Raw genomic sequence first — 15,570 nt, forward strand, 5'->3', positions numbered from 1 at the left:
GCGGCCGCGAGAAGTTCGGCGGCCAGAAGGACGACCTGGCAGGCTGCGAGCGCCCGCGCCGCAAGAGCCGAGTTTGCCTGCAGCCGCCCTCCCCGCCTGCGAGTGCCGAGCTCCTTACCTGCCCTCCGCCCACCCGCGGGCCCCTGGCCAACTTCTCCCTGCGACTGGGGGTAACAGGCAGTGCTCCCCCTCCCTACTGTCCCGGAGGCATCCACGTGTCTCCGGACACCTGAGCACCCCGGTCCCACCGAGGGGCCTCCAGGTGGGGAGAAGAGTGCCGGTGCCCCAAGCCCCGCACCTCAGCGCGGACCGCGGCCGCCTAACCTCCGGGTCCCGTCCCCTCCTTTTCCTCCGAGGGAGGAGGATGGGGTGGGAAACGCTTTACCCGAGGATGCTCTTGTGGCTGGTGGCCTCGGGGATTGTTTTCCACCGGGAGTTATGGGTCTGCGCTGGCCTCGATTATGATTACACTTCTGATGGGAACGAAGAGGATAAAACAGAGACTATAGATTACAAGGACCCGTGTAAAGCCGGTAAGTGGCCATCCAGGTTGGGACGGTGGCGTGCCGGGGGCCACTGCTCTGGGTTTCCGATGGGTGGCGGTGGGAGCTCACCTGTTTCCATCCCTCCCGTCAGCCCCTCTGCTGCCCCTCCTTCTCTCCCCTTCGCCACCCCCAAGTGGCAGCCGCTGCAGCCTCAGTTGACTAAGAGTTCTGTGCTAATGGGATCCACTGCCAAGCTCCCATCTCCCAGTTTGGGAAAAACGCCCTAGAGTTTCTGATCCGTCTCCCCTCGCCCAGCAAAACGGAACAATTCATAAATATAGCTGGCTGCTGTAGGTTTTTAATTCCAACACTCAGCGGGATTTATGCATCTGGAAGGGACACCACCTTCTCTGTCTCTCTCGTCTTCCACCCCCCCCCAACCCAGGGCGCGGTTTCTCAGCGCTTGTCCGAGACCGAGTGGGCAGGTTCCCCAAAAGATACAGGAGGATGGCATTGCTACCTCGGGACACCTTGGCTCCCTCTTTTGTCAGGAATTTCAAGTGTGGGTTCCAGGCTAGAAGGAGATTGTGACAATCTCGGAAGAACTCACTTCTAGATAGGATTCTGACGCATTTGCCCATTTAAAATAAACTGGGAAAAAAATGTTTTTAAGTTGCTACCCCATTCAAACTTGCGTCTTCCTTCCTGCGAACACCCCAGGGAACCGCAGTTAGACCGGCACTGCTTGAAGCTCGGCTTCTCGCCTCGCAGGGTCCTTGCGTGTCCCAGGTCCTTCCCCTCCCTTCCACGCGTCTGATGTCTCTGCCAGCCTCTCCCGCGGAGGGCGGCGCTTCCCTCTCGCCGCCTAAGGTCGGAGACGCACGTGCCCGGGGCAGCTACCACGTGAGCGCCGCGCCCGGGGACGCTCAGCGCTGGCCGCGGCTCCTGGCCAGGCTCCTGGTTTCTTGCTCTATTGGGTTGTGGCTGAGGTCATCCGCGCTCAGTGTGGACGAACGACTAACTTCGGAAAGGTTACACTGTGGTTGGGGCTAACCTAGTGGAGCGATTTGTTAGCGGAAGGCACGTTGGGTCGCGTCGCAAGAGGTGTGGGCGTTAGCGAAGCGTAGAGGAAGGGAGTGGACAAAGTCAAAGATATCTAGGGTTCTCCAGATTCCGTGCGGGGTTACTCTGTCTGTGACTGGATTTTCTTCCCTTCCATAACTAGATAAACATTATTCACCCTCTCTTGGGCCTGGAGGAAGGAGAGGTGTACACAATGAAGAAAAATGCTGGAAACTCCCTAGTTAATTTTTACCTTTGCTGACGCATTGTTTTGACAAAAGGGTACGTGTGTTGTGTTCACATTATCACGTCTTTCTCGGTACACCCTTAAATGCAACCAGTTACTCAAAACTCAGAGTAGTTTAGCAGGAGCCTGTAAGGCTGGAACTCAGAATTCTGATTTAATTTAATTTTGCTGATCAGTTCCCTGCTGTCACTTCTAACAACTATATCTGTTTTCCCTCTAAAAGTTTCTTGGGCCACTCCTGATGGTTTAGACAAGGAGACGCTGATTGCTGTGGTGGGTGACTAGTGGCTGGGCATTCAGAATCTGCTCTATACAACACCTTAAATGTACCTTTTGTTAAGAAATTGCTTTTGAATAATGTTGTAACTTGCTGAAAATTGTGCGTTTTCTTGTTTGTGGTAAGGTAGAGATGAAGTACATTCTTTCAAAAGACTGTCTAGGAAAACATCTGCTTTGATACCCTGTTTTGTGAAAGATTCAAGCAGGTAAGTATTTGCACCATGTGTATTGAAACACACCTCAGACATTAATGTTTAGTTTCCTCAGCAGATAAACATGTAGGGAAGGAAAAAAAACACTTTAATAGTATTTACTTTTTGTTTCCCCTTTGATGCTGGTTTATTTTTTAATATAGTGGTGAAAGTAAAGCAGCCACAAAACCAACGTTCAAAGGATTATTACCCTAATCTTATTTCTTCCCTGTTTTTGAGCAGAAGAGGTATACCAGTGCACACATGTATGTGTGTTCACAGGCATGCGCGCGCGTGTGTGTGTAATGAGAGAGAAATAAGAATGGCCTAAGTGGAAGGTGAAGAAGTATGCACAGAATGTGAGATCCCTTTTAAAATCATCTACCCTGCTTTTGAATGTAGGCTTCAGTTTACCATCTTGGCTAAAGACGGGCAAAATTTTAGTGCCTCCGTTTTAGCAGTGGGAAAGTCAAATCAAAGTTGCAATCACAGGAAAAAAATGAAATAATACATTGAAATCCCAAGGCGGAGTGAAAAAAAAAAAAGGTCACTGAAATGAGGAAGTTGGGGACTTACTTAGTCCCCATGGAGGGCATGGCCCATGAAATAAAGGGCTCTTTCTGAACTGCTCTAACAGGGGTCTTCATATTCCTCAAAGTATACAGAGGCTTGATATCACAATGACAATCATGGCTTTGTGGTTTTAAAGCCCTTTTGAGTGCTGGTGTTCATAACAGCCCCATATGGTAGAGTTTGTTAGTCTTCCCATTATACAGAGAGGAAAACAGAGGCCCAGTGAGGTCACATGTCTTTGTTAAGATTACCCAGAACTTGATTCCAAGTTTCCTGGCTGTGAAGTCTGGCTGTGAACAATTACACTGCATTCTTAGTTGACCTTTTGGAGGCTTTAATTGAGATGATAACAATAGAAATTAGTCCAGGTTTACTGGGAGTCCAGATTAATAGAGATGCAGTTACTTGCATATCTGATATGCGTGAAGTGAAGACATAGTTTCATATTTTCCAAACCCAAACCCCTAAAGACAGAGATCATAATTGGTTTTTAATGTTTACTACAGGGATGGATTACCACTTTTAGGAATTTAATATGTTCTTAATACCTTTTCAATATCTGTAGACTGTTAATACTGCCATTTACAAACTTTTTTTCTAAACAAGATCAAATGTGTGTTACCCAATGAGATATGTTTCTCAATCACAACTTTAAAAATTGCATTATCGCCAACACATTTGTGAAATAGAATACAATTTGTTTAGCTATCAGAATTTGGTTTCAAGTTCATGAAATTGTAGGGCAGAAAGGAATCCTTGTGTTAATTTGATAGAATTTTGATTTAGAAAGACATTATCGGTATAAGCGGTAGTAGTTGAGTCAGTGCAGCACAGCTGCAGAGATATTTATACAGCCAAATCCATTAGGACAAAATATAGGTTCTTTATTTCTCTAGTAAGTAGATATACACAAAGATGCAGATAATTCTGAGGAATGTCTGGCTGTCTTTCATCAGTGCAGTAGACAATCATCTGAATATGCCATCAGATTGATCTTACTCTCTAGGTCAGGAGGGTCGCAAGGGACACTGGGAAGCTGATGATGCAGGAGCTCATTCCAGAGCAGAGACAGAGGTGTCCTGTTTCATTGGCATACTATAGAAATAAGTGTTAATCTGAGTGCTAATATCTGTGAAGAGCCTGGGTGAATTCAGTTTGTAAGTTAATCTTCTGCCAAATACGTGTACAGATTACGTGGAAAAGCAGATGCCTGATGATCTAACTGGGTATTAACACATACCCTTCCTTCTCCTTCTCTTCTTCCCTTCCTTGTTTTTTTCCTTCCTCCCCTTCTTCCCCTTCTTCTTTCTTTCCTTTTTTTGTGTTTAAGGGAATATTAGGAAAGCTCAGGCAACTGAAAATAGAATATCTAATAGGAGAAATGGAAGAAATTAGTATTTTGAATGAAAAGTAGAGGTGTATAGAATTGACAGAGTAGAAAGTTTATGAAGGATAATATCCTTATGCTCTGTAGACATTTGTGAACTCCTGAAAAAAGACTTTCTGCCTAGAAGCTTCTGAGTAAATAACTCCTAATCGTGAATAATAATAATAAACTCAAGCATGATTAAAGGTCAGTGCCTTGCAAGGTTAAATTTGCCTTTAGAGGAGCATCTGCAAGCCTGTCTATATAGAAATAGACTTATGGCATTTTAGAAAATTCTTTCTGCTTTTCTGTCTGGTGTCCACAGTGTCCTAGTATGCTTGTGATAATTTTTCTCAGTTTATAGTTTCAAGGTAACATTGCCTCATTCTTTTGGCCCCATATCTTTATTCCGTCACAATTTTAGGTATCTGAACACTGATTTCTTAAGTCGTGCTCTCTAGACTGCTTCACTGTCATTTAAAAATGCATTTCATAGAGCTGCTTCTCCTAATCAGTTTCTTCTGTTTAATTTTCATTCCTCAGATCTTGAATTTTTTTTCTCTTCTTACCTTTGGTGCTAACTCAGAAGTGGCCAAAATGCAGTGTTTGTAAAAGGGATGGATAAGGCATTATATTCCGTACACTCAAATTCGGCTGCTCGTTTGCCAATAGTAATTCCTTAGATCTTGTCTTGAGGGCCCACATCCATATTTGGCCCATGATGGCAGTTACTGTGATTAGGTATGAAAAAGATAGATTATTTTTTTTCTTAACTACATTCCCTCAGACTAAGCAAGGTCAAAGGCTTTTCATTTCTTTTTCTTTCTGTTTGTTTACATAGTCTCCTAAGATCCTCCCACATTTTGCTTCTGAAAAGGATAGTGTCATTTGCAAATTCAAAACCTAAGTGGAACTCCTTCTCTTAGCTAGTCAATGTAATAATGAATACAATTCTTAATTCAAGTACGTGCTCAGTCAACCTACTTGACTCAGTGTAGGCCTCCTTAGACCAAGGTGAAACAGTTCATATGTGTACAGCCCAGCAAAGGCTTTTTGAAAAAGTTAACATATAATTCCACTGCTTTCCTTTTACCCTGAGGATGGCTTCCTTTTTTAAAAAAAAAATTTTTTTGAGACAGGATCTCACTCTGTCACCCAGGATGGAGTGCAGTGGTACGATCTTGGCTCACTGTAGCCTTGACTTCCTAGGCTCAAGCAACCCTCCCACCTCAGCCTCTGGAGCATCTGGGACTATGTAGAGGTGCATGCCACCATGCTCAGCTAATTTTTTTTTTTTTTTTTTTTTTTTTTAGAAACAGGGTTTCACATGTTGCCCAGGCTGGTCTCGAACTCCTGAACCAAGTGGTTCGCCCACCTTGACCTCCCAAAGTGCTGGCATTATAGGTGTGAGCACCTGGCCAACAGTTTCCTTTTCTATGAAAGCCTAATATAAACCATGTATGGTTCCTCCTTCAGAAACCATATTGTCTTCCCCCATTGTGTATGCAGGAATCCTATTTTTGAACATCTTAGCAAATTTCTCTCATGTAAAATTGAGACTTACTTGCCAATAGTTAAAACTATATTCTTTGCAAACCTTCTTATGGCTATTAGTCACCTTTATCATCCTTCAGACCTTTCAGTCATTGAGGCCTTGACAGGATCGTTTACAGAAAAGAGGTTAGCCGTTAAATTCTTCTGGAACTCAGGCAGGTAGTATCAAGTGCTGATAATTTACCATCATTCGTTTTTTTCATATTACTTATTCTAATAGTGCCTTAGATCCATCTGCTTAAAATATTTAAAACTAGGACCCTCCTTAAGCTTTTCTAAGAATGCTAGAGAAGACGAGGCAAATAATCCATTTAAAATGAGGCATTGCACATCCTGCTGAGACCATCTGGTGTCTAGGGAAGTGGTGGGGGTGGGGAGCCACGCTGCTCCCCTAAACTGTGAGAACTCCCCCCCTGCAGCCTCTTGAGCTCAGACTTAGGCCAGGGCTCAAAGGCCTGGCAAAGTTCCTGAGGATGTAGGATTTCCTCATCCTCAGGATGAGGGGAGTTTGGAAACCTCTTTCAGTTCTTTCATATTCCAGGATCTGGAATTAATTGTGGACTTATCCTTCCTAAATTGAGGAGTGAAGAGCCCTCTCCCCAACCCTGGATACAGCGGAATGATTTAGCAATATGGCTTTCGTGTTTTGCCTTTGATTATCTATTGAATACTAATACTTGAGGAGGAAAACTTAAAAAATATATAACCTCAAAGCTATGGAATGAATGACATAGACGATGTTCTTTTCCAGAAAGCAGGAGGAGGGAATCCCTTGCTTATTTATTTCATTCTTGCCATTGTCAGCTCTAAAAATGCAGTGCTGACTATTGGACTTGGAGATATTGTGGACTGGCTAATGGACTGCCTGTTCTGTCAGCTCCTTACAGAATGTGTGCTAATCCTGTCAGGCTGTTCTAAAGAGCTCAACTACATATTTGTATTAAGAACTCTAGTTAATTAGGTGTTAATTGAAATCCAGAAAGTGAAGCAAAGAAGTGTTTATCTTACTCAGCTCTTCTGCAACTTATATTTAGAGTTTAAGCTAAAAAAAGTTGCTATCCATTATATTTTTTAAAAGAACTCTCTTGAATGGTAATAATTCTAAAAAGTTGAAACCATATATTAAATGAGTCAGAAATACTCTATATTATTTTTTTCCAATCCAAATCTAGTTTTATGATTGGTATGCATACTCGAAGCATTCAACTCAGCGTTTAAAAAAGACTTCAACAGTTTTTAACACGTTGTACCATTTTACAAGTCAGGAGAGTTCTTACGGAGTTCTCCCCGACTTGTAAAGATAAAAGCCATATATTTACTCTCAGCAATAAAAGCCATATATTTACTCTCAGCATTTTAAATATTCTGTGTTGTTGACCTTTCTATTGATGACGTTTAATTTGTGTGATGAGGGAGGCAGAGATGGAGGGGTAAAAGGGTGGAATAGTTCCCTCATTCCTTACATTTCTCGTCTATGTTAAACTGTCAGCACATAGATTGTGTACCACAGAGTCACCTCTGGTAGCTCCTGGCCTGGTTGCTGCTGTAAGTGTCTTCTGAGCTCTCTTCCCTGGCTCTGAGTGTATTTGAAGAGTTTATTGGGATAATCTCAGGTTCTTGTAAAGTGTTGGAAACGATGTTGTCATTAGCTCAGTTTGGTCAATCTGATGGTCACTCATCTTTTCCGATTGATCATTCAGAGAAGATGGAACTCTGTTCTCTGCCCTGATCTTTTCTGAGCACGAATACCTAATAGTTGAGGCTTATGGTATTTTGCGTTTCGTATTCAGATTAAAGGTAATTAAGTATACGCCTCACTGCATGAAAGTTAAAACCTTTCAAATACCCCAGGGAGGAACACCATGAATAACTAGGAGACACCAAATGGAGAACATTCGAGAAGGGATGAGTCCTCAGCCATCTCAAGTCCTCACATATCTAGGAAGTTGCTTCATAACTCACATCATAATAACATAGTTTACATTTTTGCATTAAAAATATAGAGTCTCCTGTCTTCACCATATCCCCATCAATTAACATTATTACCCCTTCTGGACATGTGAGGAAAACAGGTGAGGGCTCGAGCTCGAGGTTCTATATTTCAGATGACTTTCTTTTTCAAATCTCTCATATTTGGCTCTGCAGCCAGCACAAATGTAGTGAGACTGTCCATTTACTTGGTGGTGGACCTCCATCCATTGTGATTTCTTTGTTGAGAATGCATCTTGTTTTCAGTGTTCTTGCATTTTTATAAGCCATGTACCGTGTTGTCATAGTAAGACCAGTATTTTATAATCACGTGGAGTGTAGTGCACGGCCTCCTCCCTCTTGAGAGCATTCTCTCAGCGTGAGAAGTTGAGAATGAAACACCTACTTATGGATGAAACAAACAAAAACTCGAGTGACTAATTTTAATAGTATTAGAGACATATTTGAGGCTGAACAGTGTAGGGGAGACAATGCCGTGTGTAACCCTGAGTATATGCATTGTGATAGCAGGCTTCCCATGTCCATTAAGACAGGGGCTGGGTTGGATGTAGGTAGAATTTAGTCATTAGCGCCCTGTTGGCCGGCACCAGCTCTGGCATTTTGTGTGGTCACGTGTTGTTTCACACTTGAAATTTGGTCTCTGAGTGAGTATTCATCGAATTTGTGATTATAAGCCCATGTAGAGTGCAAGAACATCTTTTCAAATGCAGCTGAAAAAAATTCAGGAAAGCAGTTTACAGTGTACACTATGTATGTAAATGATGTGTGAATGCCTTTGAGAAAACAAATGTGTGGCGTGAAGTCACTTAAATGACTTCACCTTATTCAATCCTAACTTGTCTAAAAGGCTTAAGGTCAAATGTTTGAAAAATTTTAGAAATAACAGGATCAAATAAACTTCGGAACTCTAGTCTAGTTTCCTAACAGGAGGAAGTCTGGCAAGTTCAAAATATATACCATATGTGATATTTACTAACCAGTGGTAGAACAAAATCTGGTAAAACGGCTTTCCATTTTTTCTTTCCTCCTTCTCTTCTACCTATGACCTAGGGGAAAATTTTCTTTTATATATGTATATTGTTTAGTTGCAAGAGAAGAAATACTATGTATCTAGACCTGAATGCAGCGTAGCTGGCAGGCAGTCACCAGGGTTGGAATAATTGGGTTTTGATGTCTGGAATGGGTGAAAGAAATAATAACCTAAATCAAGGTCTCTGTGCTGCTGTATGTTTGTATTTGGAAAGAGATTTGTGGGGTGAACAGACTAGTGACCAAGTGTGAACATACAGAAAGAAGACAGTTGTTCCAGGATGAAAATAGTTACGGTAATAACCGATGAACTAGTGACCTAGAGTTAATACACAGAAAGAAGATATTGATTATAGGATATTGATTATAGGATGAAAATAGTTCTAGTAAGAACAGATCTCTGGCATATGTAATGGAACTCAGAAGTCGCATGGGGCTTCATACACAAAACTGTATACTTCGAAAACTAAATATTAAGTCTTATTTTTGTATTGAATGGCACTTGTAACTAAGTGTTTCAAGGTAGTGTGCATCTATCTCCCAGTGATAGAATCAGATTTTGAATCCAAACTCTGGACTCCATGTGCTGCCATGGTCTGCCTTTCTTTTTCTTTCTTTTTTTAATATGGGTACAATTTTGCAAATTGGAGTTTGTTTAAACATTATTTTTTCAGATGTCAAGGAGGCAGAATAATGATCTATTTAAAAACGTGGGCTTGGAGTGAGAGAACTATGAGTTCTACTCCTAAACCCCCACGTAATAACCATGTGTGGCTTTCAGCAAGTTATTTAACCCCATTACATTTCAGTTTTCAGAGCTATAAAATAAAGGTGACATTATAATCCTCATGGTGTTGTTATAAGAATTAAGTAATTGTAAAGTACACATCACTTTTTCCGGAACATTGCAAACACTGTATAATTTTATTCACAGTAGTATAAATATATAAGATGTGGAGGATTTTTAATCACAGCTCCTTATTTGTGGAGAGAGTATCTTTATGAAATCATTTGTGGGATAAAGGTCTTTCCTTCTTCCCATACCTAAAAGCACTTTCCTATCTTAAGTTCTCTGAACTTTTCAATTCAGAAGTTAAAACCCCCAAATAGATCTTGTTTGAAAAGATACCAGAAGCAACCAACATAAACATTTTCCATGTGTTGTTCTCTTGGCTATTTGCTTATATACCTAATGCACTCAAAATATATTGACAATTTTCAATTCACGTTGACAAAAGTGTGAATATGATATTGGCTATATATATAGAATTTCAGTAATTTTTGGTTCAGATTTTGTTTGCCATCTGGATCAATTCGAAGAGCTTACATATTCACAATCCATGTTTATACAGAGCTAAGATTGAGCACATGGCTCTAAATTACAAATATTCATTAATTCATTAAACATTTTTTGAACACTTATTATGAAGGAAACAGATTCATCCTTGGGGTTTGCAGAAGTATGCCTCACCTAGTATAGTCTTCACGTTGCCATTTGCAGGTAGATGATTGCTCATATATAAATAGTTGTTTATGTAGTAATCACATAATTGCATGCTAAAGTTATTTTAATTTAGCATTTGAAAATAGATACTACTATAAATTATGATAATCTGAATATGTGTTCTTATACATTTTTTCTGAATTTTTCTTTACTCTAAATAAATGAAGATTAATATATTAATATAATGCTTTGTGGGGAGCACTGCAACATTTAAGTAACTACTTTGTAGACTTTGTTATTTGGCAATGGGCTAGTGTGAGTGTAACCAGTAATTACTTATGCAGATATTTGGAAGTAGTCTGTGTAAGCAGCTTGATAGTAAAATCATACAACTTGATTTTAAAATTTCAACTAGTGACCTGGTGTGGTGGCTCATGCCTGTAATCCCAGCACTTTGAAGGGCCGAGGCAGGTGGATCACCTGAGGCTAGGAATTTGAGACCAGACTGGCCAACATGGCAAAACCCTGTATCTACTAAAAGTACAAAAATTAGCCAGGTGTGGTGGCGAGTGCCAGTAATCTCAGCTACTTGAGAGACTGAGGCAGAGGCAGGAGAATCACTTGAACCTGGGAGGTGGAGGTTGCAGTGAACTGAGATCACTCAGATCACTCCACTGCACTCCAGCCTGGGTGACACAGTGAGACTCCATCTCAAAAAAAATTAAAAAAAAGTAATAAAATAAAATAAAATAAAATTTTGGCTTGTTTCTCATGTTCTCCGACATTGACTGGTAGAGCATAATTTTCTTCTTCACATTATATCTTTATTCTTAAATACATTTGAAGCTACTGAATTCACTTTTTCTATATTTATGGGTCAGTAGAAGCAAAAATAAATAGCAAAATGAATGAAACGAATGTCTATTCTTTTTACTTCTGCTGTTCTACTGTGATTTTACAAAGTAAATATAAGTTTTGCTTTTTAAAAAATAATCTTATCTGGGTAGTGGTATGAAAACTAGAAAACAAACTAGACTGGTAGTAAAGAAATGTAAATTCCAGTACTGGCTCTGGCTGTATTTGTTTGTAGCCCTGAGGACATCCCTTGGTTTTCCTGGGTCTCAGTCTCTGAGGCTTGGAAATCTCTAAGGCTATTCAAGACATGAAGGGATCAGAAGCCTGGTGTCTCTGACATTGGAAGCAAGAGCTCCTTTCAAATGGTACCAAGAAGCTGCAGTGCTAGGGGGCTTACACTGTACAGTGAGAGGAAAGGGAAGGTGATCACACTTCTCCTGGGGTCACTCTTGATAAACCCTCGGGTTTCTGATGGTTTTGTTCATATCATGGCAGTCACTATAGGCCCTGAAGCAGGTCATGCAAGTTCATGCCTTGTCTGCCAAAATTAGCCCTGAAAGTTCCCCTCTCTCTTCCTACCTCATCACTTCAGTAAAAAAAAACCTACCGAAAGAGTAGCAAGGTATGTGAGAATAGCAGATATCTTATGTGCATATCAGAGCATGTCAGTGTCACATTACCATCAGAACTGAAGGTTGTTCAGTAGGATTTTTTTTTTATTATTATTGCATTTTAGGTTTTGGGGTACATGTGAAAAACATGCAAGGTTGTTGCATAGGTGCACACGTGGCAGTGTGATTTGCTGTCTTCCTCCCCTTCACCTATATGTGGCATTTCTCCCCATGCTATCTCTCCCCAACTCCCCACCCCCCGCTGTTCCCCCTCCCCCCCAACAGACCCCCGTGTATAGTGCTCTCCTCCCTGTGTCCATGTGTTCCCATTGTTCAACACCGCCTATGAGTGAGAACATGTGGTGTTTGATTTTGTGTTCTTGTGTCAGTTTGCTGAGAATGATGGTTTGCAGGTTCATCCACGTCCCTACAAAGGACGCAAACTCATCGTTTTTGATGGCTGTATAATATTCCATGGTGTATATGTGCCACATTTTTCCTGTCCAGTCTATCATCGATGGGCATTTGGGTTGGTTCCAGGTCTTTGCTATTGTAAACAGTGCTGCAGTGAACATTCGTGTGCATGTGTCCTTATAGTAGAATGATTTATAATCCTTTGGATATATACCCAGTAATGGGATTGCTGGGTCAAATGGAATTTCTATTTCTAGGTCCTTGAGGAATCGCCACACTGTCTTCCACAATGGTTGAACTAATTTACACTCCCACCAACAGTGTAAAAGTGTTCCTATTTCTCCACATCCTCTCCAGCATCTGTTGTCTCCAGATTTTTTAATGATCGCCATTCTAACTGGCGTGAGATGGTATCTCAATGTAGTTTTGATTTTTTTCCACAGGAAAAATAGATTGGTACATTGGGATGAGGGAAAGCCTATTCTGTCAAGTTTGAAGTCAATGTTCATAATGGAGAGAACAAGAACTGTAGGCAACAAAACTGCAGGAAAATTGTTCTGGCCGAAAGCGTTTGACCAAGTACATGACATGTTAACAGACATATCCTTATATTAATTAATTACTCAAATATATCCTTGAAAACATCCTTTTACTTTGAACAGTTGGATATTGTTATTTATCTTCATAAAATTCAGTTCCACAAACCTTTAATTTTTCTTAATTGTCTAGTAAGAAACTACTCTTCTTGTTATTTTAACTGATTTTATGTATTTTTTTGATGAGTTTAAATTTTCAAACAAATCATCACCAAAGGAAGTTTCACTTTTGTGGCTTTTATGATAGTAAGAAAGAAGTCCAATAGAAATGAATAGCATGAATCTAGGTGGTGTAATTGAATTAGAAGAGCACTGGGTTTTCTGTAGGAGACCTAGGTGCAAGTTCTGGCTGTTTTGTTTAATTATATTATCTTGGTCTACCTGCTTAATGCTTCAGAGTTTAAGTTCACACATTTGTAATGTGGGGATAGTGATCCCTAGTCTATGAAACATGTAACAATTACATATGTAAGGTCTTGGTAAACTGTGATGCACTGTTCAGATTTCAACTAATACAAGCAATATTTTGCAAAGGCTATGTTTCAGGAATATACTTGGGGAGTGCACACATAAGATGTGTTGTCTTCCTAAAAGGATTTCAAAATCTAGTAGAAAAAAAGTAACAAATATTTTAACTATCAATATAAAAATTCAGTAAACAAAGTACAATCCCCCTTGGTATTCATGGAGGATTACTTCCAGCACTCCCTGCATATAGTAAAATCTGAGGATGACTAGTGCCATATATGACATGGCATACTATTTGAATATAAGCCACTCAATCCTCTCATATACTTGAAATCATCTCTAGATTACATTTAATACCTAATACAATATAAATGCAACAGCAATAGTAGTACTGTCGTTTTAAAATTTGTATTTTTTAACCATTGTATTTATTTATTTGTTTTTGAACATTTTCTATCTTTGGTTGGTTGAATCTGTGGATGTGGAGGGCTGACTGTGCTATGGTAGCACAGAGGAGGAAATGCATTAATTATGTTTGAGATAGTGAAGGCGTCTCAGGGAAGGTGACATATGAGCTGGATCTTGAAGTCCTGTAATTTTCTTCCTGGAGAAAAGGTGAGGAAAAACTTTACAGTCAAATAACTAAGTAAAAGCTGAAGCTGTGAAAGTTCTTGAATTTTATGAGAATACAGGAAGTGGACAGGGCAAAGGATGTGTAAAGGCTTATGCTTTGGCAAGAAATATTTCTGAAAGATAGTGTAAAGGATCTTTAAAGCCCGGTGTGTGACCTTGATCCTGTTGGCGGTGAGAAGGGAGCTTACCGAAAATTTAAAGCAGATCATTGGCTTGATTACAGTCATATGTTATAAAGGTATATTAGGAGGTAAAGAATGAGCTGGTGTAGTTGGTGGAAGAAGTAATGAGAAAGTGGGAGGAGGGAGGCTTGTTAGGTTATAGTAGAATTAGAGGCAAGTGCTGGATGAGTGCTTGTGTTTTCACTGTGTCAGTAGCCACAGAAAAGAGGGACTGGAGGTAAGAGACAGTGACCAGCTGGATGGCCTTCGGATGAAGGTCAAGAAAGTAAAAGAAAAGAGTCAAAGACGACTTCATGGCTTCATACCTTAGTGACTGCATAGACAGTGCTACAGATGAGCAAAGTAAAAAACAATAAAAAACCAAGTTTGTGTTTTGTAAAGTAATTGAATTTGGTTTTGAGAACCCCTTGACTTGCACGTAATCCTTTATTTGGTATCACAGGTCCCCTCATGTTTTGTTTTTCAGGCATATATTGGTTAAATTTGGACTTTGTATTCTATATTAACTTTGAAATCAGCTTGTCAAGTGTCAACATTTATATGTTGTTTGCCTTTGCACTGAATCTATGGGTTATTTTGAAAAGAATTATTATTATTATTATTATTATTTTGTTTTGTTTTGTTTTTGTTTTTTTTTTTTGAGACGGAGTTTCACTCTTGTTACCCAGGCTGGAGTGCAATGGCACGATCTCGGCTCACCGCAACCTCTGCTCCTGGGTTCAGGCAATTCTCCTGCCTCAGCCTCCTGAGTAGCTGGGATTACAGGCACGCACCATCGTGCCCAGCTAATTTTTTGTATTTTTAGTAGAGACGGGGTTTCACCATGTTGACCAGGATGGTCTCGATCTCTTGACCTCGTGATCCACCCGCCTCGGCCTCCCAAAGTGCTGGGAATACGGGCGTGAGCCACCACGCCCGGCCCCAAAAAGAATTATTTTTATAAGAGTGAATCTTCTAATCCATTAACATGGTATATACCTGTATTTGTTTAGGCCTCCTTAAATATTGATAGTCAATATTTTTATCTGTAATTTGTGTGTGCTTTTGATATAGATTTATTCATATATTTTTATTTTTTGATGATATAATGTAACTTTAAAAAATTATTTTTGAGACCATTTGTTGCTATTGTGTAGAAATGTGTTTCATTTTTGATGTTTTTTACTTTTTAGCTAACATCCTTAACAGTCTCACATGTTTTAGTAATTTATATGTATATTCTTCATATAGGCAATCAGATTATCTGCAAATAAACACGAATTTTCTTTCTTCCTTTATAGTCCCTATGCTTTTAATTCAATTTAATTTAATTGTTTTTTTTTTGCTGCACTGACAGCCTCCCAGTGTTGCACAGAAATGCTGACTGAAGGCTAGCTTGCTCTGTTCTTTAAAGGGGATGCTTTCAATTATTTACCAATTATTCTATTTGGTATTTTTTTCAACATAGGTACATTTTGTCAAATTAAGGAACTCTGTGCTTACTAAAAATGATACAATTATCCTTATTTCACCAGTTAATGTGATAAATTAGAATAATCAATTTATGAATATTAACTTACCTTGCATTCCTGAGATGAAGACAATTTGAGCAT

The 15,570-nt window shown here is 39.9% G+C and overlaps 1 protein-coding gene across 8 annotated transcripts in view; it reads left to right on the top strand.

Annotated features, from left to right (window-relative positions):
* Positions 1-288: 288 nt before the first annotated feature.
* The window catches only part of LOC135277808 (tolloid-like protein 1), a 261,404-nt gene continuing 246,122 nt past the window's right edge, over positions 289-15,570 (top strand). For 3 of the 8 annotated variants that reach the window (XR_010345410.1, XM_064384071.1, XM_064384073.1), the window contains exon 1: positions 289-533. Coding sequence is in view for 4 of the 8 variants with exons in the window: in XM_064384071.1 (XP_064240141.1) it covers positions 365-533 (169 nt within the window). In the remaining 4 variants the exon portion in view is untranslated. Of the gene's footprint in view, positions 534-1,748; positions 1,830-2,100; positions 2,280-15,570 lie in introns of those variants that run through there. The other 5 variants (XM_064384068.1, XM_064384072.1, XM_064384065.1 and 2 more) reach the window with 5 other exon arrangements.

Source organism: Aotus nancymaae, unplaced genomic scaffold (genome assembly GCF_030222135.1).
Source record: "Aotus nancymaae isolate 86718 unplaced genomic scaffold, 86718_ANA_hifiasm-v0.15.2.pri h1tg000033l, whole genome shotgun sequence".
Lineage (NCBI taxonomy): Eukaryota > Metazoa > Chordata > Mammalia > Primates > Aotidae > Aotus > Aotus nancymaae.